Here is a 14,678-nt window from a genome sequence, read left to right as displayed (position 1 = left end):
CACATATGAATAATTTATAACATTGAAAGAGTTTCCAATACCTTTCAGATAGTTTATTTCTGTGATCAAAGTGATCAAAGTCTAACTACACTAATGAAAACTCATCTTAGCTTTGGTAATGATCACAAAGTTTATCCAGAACTCAGATTGGAAGGTGTGGGCTTACTTGATAAATCTTGTTGTAATAAATATATAAGACAAATTCTTCATTCACAAAACCAACTTACACAGAGAGGAACATTTTTCTGGAACATGCTTATTCCTGACATTGTCTGGAAAAATGCATGGTTAAGGCCTTACAAATATTGTATACCAAACAAAGTTAAGGAAATGCACTTAAACATTTTACAGAAGATATATCCATGTAATTCTATGATATCCAAATTTGTGGCTATTGATGATATCTGCGTTTTCTGTGAAAAAGAAGGTGAGAATCTCTCACTTGTTCTTTGAATGTAAATGTGTGTCAGAATTTTGGGAAAACCTTGCAAAATACTTATTTACCATTATGAACACTACCCATGTTTTTGACATGAAAGATATATGTTACTATTGCAATGATAACAAGACCATTGAAATTATTGTGATTTTTTTTTATTCTTGTTGCCAAATATTTTATACACAAACAAAAATGTTGATTGAATTTAACTATTTTATTAAAACATTAACCCTAGTGAATAATAACAAGAATAACATTTTCCTAAATCATTACAATAATATTTTTTTCAGAGTGATTACATTTGCACTAGAATTGTTTATTTTTTTTATGTGTTTTGTTTGTTTTAGTATTTTCTCGTTAATACCTGCGTTCTATGTTGTATGATGTAAGAATGTAAATTGTTGATCTGTATTTTTTTTTAATATAATTTAAAAAACGTTGCCAAAAAAAAATTATTAAATTGTTGTCAGCAGCACCGTTAGTCACTAACGCTCTAGATAACATGAAAATGGCCTAAGCAGCTCTGCTAGGGCGAGTAAAACGGTCAGACTGATGTTCTCTCATTTCTGTCTGGGAATAGCTAGCCAATTTGAGCAAGTTAGTTTAGGTGATTGACTGCGGTTGTGAGGTCAGAACGCTCGGACCAACCCTACTCCTCTCTGACCGCTCCGGATATACAACGGGACAATCTGACAACACACTGAATTTACTAACGCCCAGAGCGCACTCTGGCACTACAGGGTGATTTTACAAACACAGAGATAAGATTGTCTTACAATGAAAGTTAAGACACGTTCAGACTAGTTTGAAAATATACTTGTTATGACAACGTAATAATTGCATGCGGCAGCTTTCGAAAATAAACACATGAATTGGACTAGCGCCGTCCCATTGTTGCAAAGAGTTATGGGATATTAGATTTCCGTTTTCTTAGTCATTTGCAATCTAGCTTTCAGGGGGGAAGTTCCAGACCGTAGTAGAATAATATCCATATAGGGTCGTCAAGCGATTTTGTAATACATAGTAGTCTTTTGATATTGTCTTCTCCAACCCTGTGTGGTACTATACTGTATGTCATCAGGGTGAGTGTGCATAGTGGAACGCACACAATGTCGCACAGGAACTTGCAGGCTTGCCGGAAACTGCAATGCCCTCGTGCATAGAGAGGATACAACAGAAGGTACGTTTGTCAGTCAAGTTCCACCTGAAAAACTGAGTGTTTCCTGTGTGTGTGAGAGCGATAGAGATGGAGAAAACGTGGTGCTTTCTAAATGAAGCCAAGTGGATTGCAAAGTGTCGTGTCAGAGGAGGAGGAAACACAAATAAGGAAGACGTGACCTTGTATGGAACTGGGTTAACAGACACTTAGACCATTATGTGGCAAAGAAGTATGCATTTTCTGAGCTGGTTTAGTTATTTTTTAACTTCATGAACTCTGCTTCTTTAACAAGGGTGATTGAACTAACGCATGTTGCATGTCGTAAAATAATTTACAAAACTAGGTGAAGCCAAGTTGTAAAACCCTAAATAGGACATTTTAGAAGTTATTTATTGAATGTTAATCATTCATCCATTTAGGACATACCTCATTGAATGAGCATAATCCAAACACAATGGCTAAATTATTTACTGGAATTGCATCTGTTTCACTTTGTTTTTTCAAGCATCTAGTGGCCTTCAAAATGAAAGCGATGAGGCTCGGAGGGTTCTCCCTACCTAGGACACTTACAAGCTTGGTCTGCGCTTTTGGGGGCACTTTGTGACATGCATTTTAAGATAATAATTTGCATTCTTCATTGATAGTTGATTTAGATTGTCAAAATCAGTTATAGTCCACATTCAACCAAATCAATGAGACTGTTTAGCAGATGGTCAATGGTAACTTAAAGTTCAGGATGGGTATAACGGGGCTGTTTAACCAGTAAATACTGCCTGATTCAGCGCTGTGAGTAATATGCTCTCATTTAACCTGGCAATGACAATGTTTTGCAGTCTGTAGCTGAGACTATAGGTAACTTGTCTGTGAATCGTGTGACTGTCTGGAAATTTGTAAGGAATGGAAATACAATACAGTGTGTGTCACTTTCCATGTAGGTCTACGCTAGTACAATATCTGTTTCACAATATGTTGTCCATTCAAATGATGCTGTGAGCATGGCTTACAGGGCTGTTCAAGAAGGCTATTATTGGACACAGAGAGATGTTGGATGAATGGCCATGTTGTTAAAACAGGAGAACAATAAGGCTTCTGACATTTGACATGATATCCAATCCAGTCTAGTCAGAGAGAAAGAATTAAAGGAAGTAAGACTTTTTCAGACCACTGGGGCTGTCTGCTTCATTGCCCCAGACTGACAGGTAGTAGAGTTCCGTGGTTAAAATCATTGAGCAAGCCAAGCCAAGACAGTAAAAAAGTCATATTACAACCTGTTGTGACAATTGCATTGTTTGCGCTATAGCCGTTAGTTCATACACCACCGTTACAGCTAGAAGACAACAGTCACACAGTTGCGGAATAAATTCAACGACACATACTGTTTGTTTCATCACAAAACCGGAGAGCCACATCTGTGTGAAGTCCACAATGCAAATATCGCATGTAACAAACAGTTAACTCAAGCAAGTTAATGTTTTCGACAGTTTACTAAATAAACAAACTACGGATTTACAACCACAGAGTTACCGCAAGTCAGCACAAAGTCAACAGGAGCACTGCCGCCGCCATTCCAGCACCAATTCAACTTAAACATTTCAACATCATAAAATCAACAAGGCTATATATGCTTAGTTTAATAGACTGAAAACAAACTTAAAGATACCAAAAACAATTTATTTCAATCGATGTTGTTAAATATCATGTGTCTGTCCATGGTACTGATTTCTGTGTGTGTGTGTGTGTGTGTGTGTGTGTGTGTGTGTGTGTGTGTGTGTGTGTGTGTGTGTGTGCAAGTAAAACATAACATGTTAACTCACCCTACTTGTAGACTAGTTGAACACTAATGCCATCCTCTCTTTCATGTTGGGAAATCGGTCTATGACTCTGTCATACACTTTTAGTTTTTGTTGTTATAGGATAGTTAGCTAAAACGCTTGCTAGCCTAACTTCCTGGCATGGGCAACAATAAACCAGCTAAGTTAGCTAGCTAGTTAGTTACCGTGAGCCTACTCAGCTACATATTGAACTTCGATCGTCTCAGGCCAGTGGCACAACATATTCATTTATGGTTAGCTCAGAGTCGATGTCATAATCATTGGCCTGTGCAGAGAATTAAGTAAAAGTCCAAATCCCTTCTCCATCCATGGCTTAGGAAATGGCGGATTTAGCAAGCTAGTTACTGCAGGACATCAACACAAGCAGACCAGAAAATGACATTTTGCTTAGGAAGTTATTTGAATGGTCTGAAGCCAAATCCAAACTGGCCTCCCTTGGGTGGCGTTTTGTGGTACCAGGACAACACACAGTTGAGCTTAGCTCAATGCTGATGGGCTAATTATTATTATTTAATATTATTAATTTTTTTAATCAAGGGAGACCAAATGCTTGCTGGCATCAATCAATCAATCAAATGCTATGGCGGCAACATATAAATAGTATTTTGGTTCAGACAGCATCAGATACATGGGCTACATATTCTGAGACCGATGGAAGCTGTTGCCCTGCTCGGATGATTTCTCCGGTGAGATTCAGCTACTTGCGAATTGACGTAAATTTATGAAAACACAGAGATGAAAGATACATTATTTTAGATTTAATTTTATTGGTTAAATATTTGGGAAAGCCTGGCTTCCCTTGGCGTCCATGAATACACGCCACTGCTGACAGTGAATAATATATTTCTAGTGAACATAGCAGGTCCGTACTGATTATGACTGTTCTAGTCCCCAAACCAGATTCCCTCTGTCATATTGCCTACACAATAAATAAATCATTCAGTGCTCCACATAGATGTTGCCTTCCTGTAGTTTTTTTGTGTGGAATGTGAACTTGCGTGGGTGAGGTGTAGAATACAGTAGAATTTTAAGGTGAAAGCCTGCAGCAGCCTGGAATGGCAAGTCCACCGCTGCTGACGGTAAGGCGCTACAGAGTGTGGTACGCTCAGCCGAACGCACCATTGGGTGCCCACTGCCTGCCCTCCAGGACACTTAAAACACCAGGTGTCACAGGAAGGGCAAGAAGATAATCAGGAACCTCAATTCCCTTTGACCTGCACTGTCGGAGCTCAGAGTTGAAGGATTCCACTCTACCTTGCAATTACATCTGCAACCCTGTGCATGTGACTAATACACTCTAATCTAATCATGGTGGCATATAGCCTATCTACAGTAAGCTACATTTAAACGAAAAGACCAATCGAGTTAATTTTGCATAGTGATCTTTGCCTTTCTTTGATGACAGAACAAACACTAAATCGAAGGTCATCAATTAAGTCCAGTGAAGCGGAGCAGTTTACGATCGCTGTGTACAAACCGATCAGGGCTGCGTTCAGTACGTTTTTACGTTCTGGAACGTTCAATTGAACGGAAACGGTGCTGTACTGAACGACCAGGGTTGGGGAGCACTGTCAGCATGACCACTTCCCTTTAAAACACGTCACTCTGCTTCCAGCCACACCTCCCCACATCTACCAAACGGTAGTCTATTCAAGAGCGTACAATAACCTTTTGGGGGAACGTGTCGTTCAGTACAAACCGTTGTCCAACGCAGCAAACGTTTAAGAGGACTGAACGCACCTCTACCTCTCCCTGTCTTTTTTCATTTTGTTCTCTCTCGTTGTTTATCTCCGCTCTTTTAGAAGGTTGGATCGCAGAGGGAGTTGTAGAAGATCAACAAGGACGACTCAGTAACTAATCAACCAAACATCAATTGTTGATAGTAGCAACTAGCAACAGTGAAGAATGTCGACGAAAGAACGGGGCCTGGTTTATCTCGTCACTGGGGGCTGTGGGTTCCTCGGACAACACCTGTTACAGGTCCTTTTGGAGAAAGAGGATGCGGTAACGGAAATTCGACTTTTTGACAAACACATCGACTCAAGTTTAAATGGCCACAGCACAGGTAAAACAAAAATATATGATTGAACATAAATTGTACATGTTTGGCAGTTCACTGACATGCTCAAACCCCATTTGTAGTTTTCTTGTCTAATAATGTTTTATGCATATTTCATTGTCATAACCATACACCACACGAGGCTGCTGAGTTGAAAACGGCTCATAAATGTCCAGAATGATTTGCAGTTGTGGGACTGGTGGAGTTTTAAACATGAAAGTTAAGCTACTCTTAACCCTTATTCATGGTTACAATTATTATTGGGCTCAGCTACTCCTAGCAAGATATATAGAGACTCAAGTGGGCAAGACCTCTAATCTTGAATGTCCAGGGGTTTATGCACTGAAGAGGTGGGGTGTCAACTCCTCACTGAAACAGTTCGGGTTTTTATCTACCGTAGCGCATTGAAATGACTGAAAGTGAGATAACCTAGACTAGCATCACAGACCTTTACCCACATACATACCCAATCAAATAGATTCTGAATATCAGCTTTATTCCATAACTCTTTTCTGACACCCTTTATTTTTGGCTTACACCTTTCTTAGTCATATATTCTCAGGCATAATAACATGCACATTTTAATTTACTAACTTTGTACAACATTTTATTGCATTGTCAGTCTTCACTACAGAAACAGAGCCATATATGGGATAGAGGTTGAGAGTGGGCAGTAGGTAGATGGACTGAGAGGGAGAGATGGGAAAGCTGAAAGTCAGATACATACTAGAGTGTGACAGAGATGAGAGTTAGCGTATGTCACTGAAAGGGAAATGTTAGGATAGTAAACAACACATATCTACACTCCGCTGAGGTCACTTCTACATCTGAATTGCTTGCTGTTTGCGGTTTTAGGCTAGGTTTCTATATAAGCACTTTGTGACATCTGCTGATGTAAAAAACTCTTTATAAATGCGTTTGATTTGATTTGACTGCATCGGTCTGCATGAACAATGTCATAACATGATGGGGTCATGGACACAGATGGGCCACACCCCTCCTAATTCCATTTCCTGTCCTTGAACACTGCAGCCGGCCTATGTAATTTCCCCTAACCTGTGACATGTCACTGTCATAACAGGAATCTCCGCCTGCACCCTGTCACCTTGTGTGACTTTTCAGTTTTTGTGGAATATGAATCAGAAAGGCAGGGCGGTATGTGGGGAAGGTTGCGCTCTTCACAGAGTGACAGGTTTGTTGGACAGAGCCTTCCTCCAAACTCAGTGATAGAAGATCACTCCATAGATGTGTTTGACTGATGAGCTAAATACATGGCATTGATTACAAATGAAATCGCCCACATAGGCTTACATTGTTAGTCTTTAACCTCTATATTGCCATAGGCTACATCCAGGTAATATTAGAATACCTTGTTTTCTCTTAAATACCAAACATATATATTTATCCCCTGGTGAGAATGTGCTTTTCAAGTAGAGGAGATATAGGGTCTGAGGAAAAAATGATTTGCTTACCATTCATTATGTAGGCCAGTGGTATTCACCTCCTACTATGTCTGGAGCTGTTGTATTCGGTGCATGTGACTAATACAATTTGATTTGATTTGCTACTTAACCAAGCCACTGAGGCAGAGCTAAAAGAGACAGCTGCAGTAGTGTGACTTCAAGGCAAGTGTGTGTTTTTTAAGAGTCAGGACCATTCCTGTGGTTACTTGGACTCCAGCCCCGTCCTGGCTTCATGGTCATCAGATATATTTCAAGGCCATGATCTAGATAAGCCAGGGACAGCACATTGAGAATAAGGGCAGCTTCTTTTCCATCTTATCATTCCAAGAAGGAAAGACGGAACAAACAGACAAATGCTCACAAAAGACACATTTGTGAAGAACGTGATTTTGTTGAGACCCACCTACCGGTGTTCCAATAAACATGAAGACCTTGTATGAGAAGACATTAATTGTGGTGGGGTGATTGGGTCTTTTATATCAACAATCAGATTACATTTTTTCCAGAAACAGAGACAGAGAGTTCCTCAGTGGACCCAGCTTTGGTTAGGTAGCTAGGCAACGTAGGATCTGATTTAGAGGAAACAAATTAACACTCAAGTCAAAGAATCAAAGAATACTTCATATAGCCATGGAAACATGCATAGAAAGACTTGGTTCCTCCTCACACAACATATGTACAGTGGGGCAAAAAACTTATTTAGTCAGCCACTAATTGTGCAAGTTCTCCCACTTAAAAAGATGAGAGAGGCCTGTAATTTTCATCATAGCTACACTTCAACTATGACAGACAAAATGAGGGGAGGAAATCCAGAAAATCACATTGTATTATTTTTAATGAATTTATTTGCAAATTATGGTGGAAAATAAGTATTTGGTCAATAACAAAAGTTTATCTCAATACTTTGTTATATACCCTTTGTTGGCAATGACAGAGGTCAAATGTTTTCTGTAAGTCTTCACAAGGTTTTCACACACTGTTGCTGGTATTTTGGCCCATTCCTTCATGCAGATCTCCTCTAGAGCAGTGATGTTTTGGGGCTGTTGCTGGGCAACACGGACTTTCAACTCCCTCCAAAGATTTTCTATGGGTTGAGATCTGGAGACTGGCTAGGCCACTCCAGGACCTTGAAATGCTTCTTACGAAGCCACTCCTTCGTTGTTTGGGATCATTGTCATGCTGAAAGACCCAGCTACGTTTCATCTTCAATGCCCTTACTGATGGAAGGAGGTTTTCACTCAAAATCTCACGATACATTGCCCCATTCATTCTTTCCTTTACACGGATCAGTCGTCCTGGTCCCTTTGCAGAAAAACAGCCCCACAGCATGATGTTTCCACCCCCATGCTTCACAGTAGGTATGGTGTTCTTTGGATGCAACTCAGCATTCTTTGTCCTCCAAACACGACGCGTTGAGTTTTTACCAAAAAGTTATATTTTGGTTTCATCTGACCATATGACATTCTCCCAATCTTCTTCTGGATCATCCAAATGCTCTCTAGCAAACTTCAGATGGGCCTGGACATGTACTGGCTTAAGCAGGGGGACACGTCTGGCACTGCAGGACTTGAGTCCCTGGCGGCATAGTGTGTTACTGATGGTAGGCTTTGTTACTTTGGTCCCAGCTCTCTGCAGGTCATTCACTAGGTCCCCCCGTGTGGTTCTGGGATTTTTGCTCACCGTTCTTGTGATCATTTTGACCCCACGGGGTGAGATCTTGCGTGGAGCCCCAGATCGAGGGAGATTATCAGTGGTCTTGTATGTCTTCCATTTCCTGATAATTGCTCCCACAGTTGATTTCTTCAAACCAAGCTGCTTACCTATTGCAGATTCAGTCTTCCCAGCCTGGTGCAGGTCTACAATTTTGTTTCTGGTGTCCTTTGACAGCTCTTTGGTCTTGGCCATAGTGGAGTTTGGCGTGTGACTGTTTGAGGTTGTGGACAGGTGTCTTTTATATTGATAACAAGTTCAAACAGGTGCCATTAATACAGGTAACGAGTGGAGGACAGAGGAGCCTCTTAAAGAAGAAGTTACAGGTCTGTGAGAGCCAGAAATCTTGCTTGTCTGTAGGTGACCAAATACTTATTTTCCACCATAATTTGCAAATAAATTCATTAAAAATCCTACAATGTGATTTTCTGGATTTTTTTTTCTCATTTTGTCTGTCATAGTTGTTGTGTACCTATGATAAAAATTACAGGCCTCTCTCATATTTTTAAGTGGGAGAACTTGCACAATTGGTGGCTGACTAAATACTTTTTTGTCCCACTGTACCTAGACCTTCTAACCACAATATGTCTGATTCTTCTCTTAGGCTATTATTCTGTACATGATGTCCATGTCTTGTTGTCCAATCTCAATCTAGGATCAATTGTATTATTGTGCATTGTAGATCAGTTTATAGACACACACACACACACACTTTTTTCCCTCTCTCCCCCATCAGAGCGGGTAAAGGTGGTGGTGACGCAGGGGGACATCACAGATTACTCCAGTGTCCGGGAGGTTTCCAAGGGGGCAGACCTGGTCATCCACACGGCCAGCCTGGTGGATGTCTGGCACAGAGTCCCTGAGACAGTCATCCAGGCTGTGAATGTTCAAGGTAAGGGCTCAGACGCAGCAATAGCATTAACTGGCCGAGAATATGCACCAATTTGTACATGTAGAATCGCATAAAAATGTGATCAGTCTGACGTCTACAGCGGGTGGTCCCTAAAACACAGCGCGCTGAACGGTGGGCAGACGAACACTAGATCCACATTCGGTGCGATGTGTGGAAGCCTTAAGACACAGGAGGATTTACGAAGAAGGGAATGGAAAATATGTTGAGGGAAAGGAAAAGAGAAGAGGGAGAAATGTTTGCCTTTGAGATGATTGATGATAGAACGAGACAAACATAGGAGGGGTGGTTGGCTTCTCTTGACTGTAAATTAAACCACAACAGGAACTGTTATGGAGACTCATGAAAACCCATGAAATAGTGTTCCCTAAAGTTATTGTGATTCATGGTATAACCCACGTTTTTCCTGTTTGCCTGTCGCCTCTCCCTTCCTATAGTGCCTGGTGTTTTCCTCTGAACATTCTGACTATAAAACTGCCCCTTGAGTCTGTTAAAGGATGACAACTACAACAATGGTTTTATAGTCAGCAAACATAGACATACACAAATAAGGTCATTATTTATTTATTTATGTAGTGGGTAAATGTGTGTGAGTCTCTGAGAAGTCCTGTTTATAGAAATTGTGTGTGTGTGTCTCTGAGAGGGGCTGTTTATAGAAATTATGTGTGTGCTTGTCATGAGATTGAAATGGCTGTTGTAAACTGGGGATTTTTAGGTGACTGTGATGGTTTGAGGGCCAGATTGGGAATTTAGCCAGGACACCGGGGTTAACACCCCTACTCTTACGATAAGTGCCATGGGATCTTTAATAACCTCAGAGGCAGGACACCCGTTTAACGTCCCATCCGAAAGACGTCACCCTACACAGGGCAGTGTCCCCAATCACTGCCCTGGGGCATTGAGATATTTTTTTTTAGACCAGAGGAAAGAGTGCCTCCTACTGGCCCATATCAGATGTTTCACATCCTTCTAGGATGTTTGTGTTGAGCTCTGAGAAAACACTTATCATCCCGGGCTAGTTCCTAGAACATGCTCGTCCAGGTGCTTGTGTACTCATCGTCTGCCAATGTCTCTGTCCAGATGTTCTGCACACACTTCCTGTTGACCGCATCACACCCTAGCCCTTTCTTTCTGCAATTAAATCAATGATAACCTCTAGTTATTGTCCTCTAGAATGTTTCTCTTCCTCTCTCCTTGTCTCTCTAACAGGAACTGTGAATGTGATCAATGCCTGTGTGGAGAATGGTATTCAGTATCTGGTCTACACCAGCAGCATGGAGGTGGTCGGCCCCAATGTGAAAGGAGACCCTTTTATCAGGTAGAGTTTTACTTCACAAATATCTGTTTCTCCTTTAGGCTTTCGTTGTTTTTTTTCCTCTTTCCACTAAATCACTACCTCTCCTCCCTCTGTCTTTTGTCTGGCCCGTACGGTAGAGATTTCCCTTATCTGCGATGTGTTTGGCATTCTCTTCCTTTTCACATCAGCTAAAGCACTCCCATATCTGTAAAAATGTCTATCAGCCTTTGCATGCATGACTGACTTTGCTAAAATATTCACAGAAACAACAGGATGAGTCCTGCACAGCCAGCAAGGAGAAACAACATCATGAAAACTGCCAATGTCCATCTGGCTATTATATTGGATCATTCCACATGTGAATGTGATATTCTGTTCAAAGGTCATCAAATAATAACACCCCCCCCCTCCCCCATCTCCCTCTCTCTCTTTCATGCACAGAGGTGATGAAGACACCATCTACAATGTTTATCACGATATGCCCTACCCCAGGAGCAAGGCCAAGGCAGAGAAACTGGTGCTGGAGGCCAACGGCAATAAGGTACTTGTATTAACACATCGCATCTCATACAAAGACGTGGTAATAACACACACAGACCAACTCACACACTTCTATTTGATGGACATTTGAAAGATCCGGGGGATAGTTGCCTTTAAATGTACCCTCATTAATAGCCTGATTCAGATAGGGAATCCCCTCATGGACCATAATCGGATACTTATTCTCTCTCTTTGACTGAACTGCTCCAAAAGGTACCGCAGAACACAAATATACTATAGTAATTAATGAAAAAAATGGTTTGGAGCTTATGATGCAAGTAAGATTTTTTCGACCAATGGCCATTTTGTGCTGTTACTCTGCGCAAAAAACGAATATTTCTGAGTTATGATAAATGGCAGAATTCTTTTTGACTGTTACTCTGCCAAAAAGCTGTTGGAGTGTTCCCTTGTGGCCTTGTGTGTTAGTCTACTCCACCCTTCTGTTAACATGTTGAGTTAAAACTGCATATTTGGGATACTGGGTTTCAAAACTGTTCATTTCCCGTCCACTCCCATCAGTTTCTAATGCTCTGTTACCACATCCTTCCTCTCCTCTCTCTGGCCAGGTGAAGGAAGGGGCCTGCTTGTACACATGCTCCCTCCGTCCCACAGGGATCTATGGTGAGCAGCACCAGCTGATGAGGGACTTCTATCAGATGGGTGTGAGGACAGGGGGCTGGATCATTCGAGGCGTCCCAAAGGACACGGAACATGGTCGTGTCTATGCAGGTAAGTCCTGAAACGCGTGCTGATACCTAGCCACACCTACAAGATCTTGAGTCGTCCTTTTAGCTGATTTTCTACTGGGCTCTTGGTTATGTACCAAGGTGGCTACTTAACTTGTTCAACAGCCCTAGTGGATTAGGCTAGTGGTATACACTTTCTCAGCATAGTTTTCTTTTTTTTCAGGTAACGTGGCTTGGATGCATCTGCTGGCTGCTCGCTCCCTGAGAGAGCACCCCCAAAGGCTTGGAGGGGAAGTTTACTTCTGCTATGACGACTCACCCTACAAGAGTTATGAGGATTTCAACATGCAGTTCCTGTCTGGGTTCAACTTCCGCCAGGTCCATGTGCCGCTATTGGTGTTGTGGTTGGTGGCGTGCCTGAATGACCTGCTCCGCTGGGTGCTGAAGCCTGTGTGCAGCTACACACCATTACTCAACCGCTACACACTCGCTGTGGCCAGCACCTCCTTCACAGTGGGTTCAGACAAGGCCCAGCGCCACTTCCAGTACCGCCCCCTCTATGACTGGGACCAGTGCAAGGCCCGCACACAGAGATGGGTGGACACCTTTCCCTTCGCAGGCCCCAAGGACTCCTGATCTGGGCTGATCTGCTGGTCTGGTGGAACCTTGTCTGGGCTAAACCGATGCACCACACATCATAACCTGGGATGGATGGAGGAGTGAGAGGACTTTCTCAGATTTATATTCTCACTATGTTTGCTCCATCATAAGCAGTATTATCATTACACATATGCAAACAAACTCTTGACCCCTGAACTCTTAAACCCTGAACTATGACCTCCTGCACGTGTTCTTCAAAAATGGTTATGTCCTCCTACCTGTCATTACTTGTGGCTAGCCTGTAGCTCCTCAGGCAAAATGATGACAAGGCATGTTCCACACTGAAATGGGTCATTTATCCATCCCATGATCTTCTGATTCACATGAGACCCTTCCCAGCCTTAAATAAGAGATAATATATTGGAGATTCAATATAAATGTTTGGGGCTTTATCGGACATTGCAATATTAATCTTCTTACAAAAGCGGTAGATATAATGTGATAGTAGTCATAAAAGGGCATAGATATGTGATATAGGAAAGCTGCTCCTGAATTGTTTTGAGTCTATTTCCAACAATACATTGCTATACATATTTTGCAATACATACATGAAAATGCAATACATTTTTCACAAGACATCATCACTACATAGACTTGATCTGTTTTTGTTGAAGAGCACTAGTGCAGAAAATAAGTATTTACATCTTCTTTTTACATCTACAACATGCATTAATGCACACAGAATATTCTCTGAATATGTTCTATGTGATTTTAGAGTTTTATGAATCACCTGCTATACATTAAGGTCATTTTATAATCTGAATGCACTGACAATTTAAAAACAATAATAAAAAAAATCTTTAAAAATAATATTTGCCAGTGCATTCAGATTTTAAACTTCAGACAGAGAAAAGGTTAATATTATATTTCATGCCTATTGATGAAATTATCATTTTGAGAAGTAGCGTTACTTAAAGAGCAACTGAAGGCAATAAAAAAACATATATTCTATTCTCTGTTAGAAAATGGCCTGTCTCAAAGCAACTATACATTAATGAAATGTAAGCATTTCATGAGACGCCTATAAAAGGTGTGTAACATGAAAATATTGTCCCATTTACAATGTGTAATTTATTGACAGTCGCTAACTAGCCCCAGAGATAGGCTATCCAAAGTCAAAACTATTTTGACACTGTCGCACACCAGCCGGCAAAGAAGTTGGATAGCGTGCTAGCTAATTTAGGCTTCTTCCAGACACAAGACCTTGTTCGACTGTTTCAAGTTATCTCAAAGGGTGTGTACTGTTTTGGCAGAGTGTAAGTACAAATGCTTCCCACGTCGGAAAACACAACAGACACCCACATCAAAGAGCGCCGAGACCCAAAACTTGTTAAGTTTAATTTCCTAATGAGGATAATTGAAACCAGGACTCGATCAGGAAGTTCAGCCCTCTTTAAGAAAACAATAGACATACTTGGAACACAGGAGGTTGGGGGACCTTAATTGGGGAGGATGGGCTTGTGGTAAGGACTGGAGCGGAATTGGTGGAATGGTATGTGTTTGATGCCATTCCATTAGCTCCATCCCCACCGCCACCATAGTGCACTTTGTTCACAACCTTGACATCAACAAACCGCTCGCCCACACAACGCCATACACATGGTCTACGGTTGTGAGCCAGTTGGATGCGCTGCCAAATTCTCTAAAACGACATTGGAGGTGGCTTATGGTAGAGAAATTAACATTCAATTCACTGGCAACAGCTCTGGTGGATATTTCTGTAGTCAGCATGCCAATTACACACTCCCTCAAAATTTCAACAAATGTGGCATTGTGTTATGTAAAAAAAACTGCACATTTTAGAGTGGCCTTTATTGTCCCCAGCACAAGGTGCACTTGTGTTATTTTTATTAGGATCCCCATTAGCTAACGCCGTAACACTAGCTAATCTTCCTGGGGTCCAACACCAATGAACAAGACTTC

At 41.3% G+C, this 14,678-nt stretch overlaps 1 protein-coding gene across 3 annotated transcripts; it reads left to right on the top strand.

Moving 5' to 3' along the window:
• The first annotated feature begins 893 nt into the window (after positions 1 to 893).
• Positions 894 to 13,706, top strand: hsd3b7 (hydroxy-delta-5-steroid dehydrogenase, 3 beta- and steroid delta-isomerase). 3 transcript variants are annotated; one of them, XR_016486024.1, is made up of 8 exons: positions 894 to 1,619; positions 5,233 to 5,495; positions 9,399 to 9,554; positions 10,782 to 10,890; positions 11,311 to 11,410; positions 11,976 to 12,138; positions 12,319 to 13,500; positions 13,585 to 13,706. XR_016486024.1 is itself a non-coding variant. In XM_021558451.3 (7 exons), exons 2-7 carry the CDS (start codon positions 5,336 to 5,338, stop codon positions 12,729 to 12,731), a joined length of 1,101 nt encoding a protein of 366 aa, XP_021414126.1. In that variant the 5' UTR covers positions 894 to 1,619; positions 5,233 to 5,335; the 3' UTR covers positions 12,732 to 13,706. The 3 variants fall into 3 exon arrangements, 2 of the variants coding, with proteins under 2 accessions (XP_021414126.1, XP_090053096.1); XM_021558451.3 differs by having other exon boundaries at positions 12,319 to 13,706; XM_090196970.1 differs by lacking the exon at positions 894 to 1,619 and having other exon boundaries at positions 5,196 to 5,495; positions 12,319 to 13,706.
• The last annotated feature ends 972 nt before the right edge of the window (positions 13,707 to 14,678 follow it).

Source organism: Oncorhynchus mykiss, chromosome 13 (genome assembly GCF_057628025.1).
Source record: "Oncorhynchus mykiss isolate SJ-2025 chromosome 13, ASM5762802v1, whole genome shotgun sequence".
Taxonomy (NCBI): Eukaryota; Metazoa; Chordata; class Actinopteri; order Salmoniformes; family Salmonidae; genus Oncorhynchus; species Oncorhynchus mykiss.
Note: the sequence above shows the minus strand (reverse complement) of the source record. Positions and strands in the feature narration are given on the sequence as shown.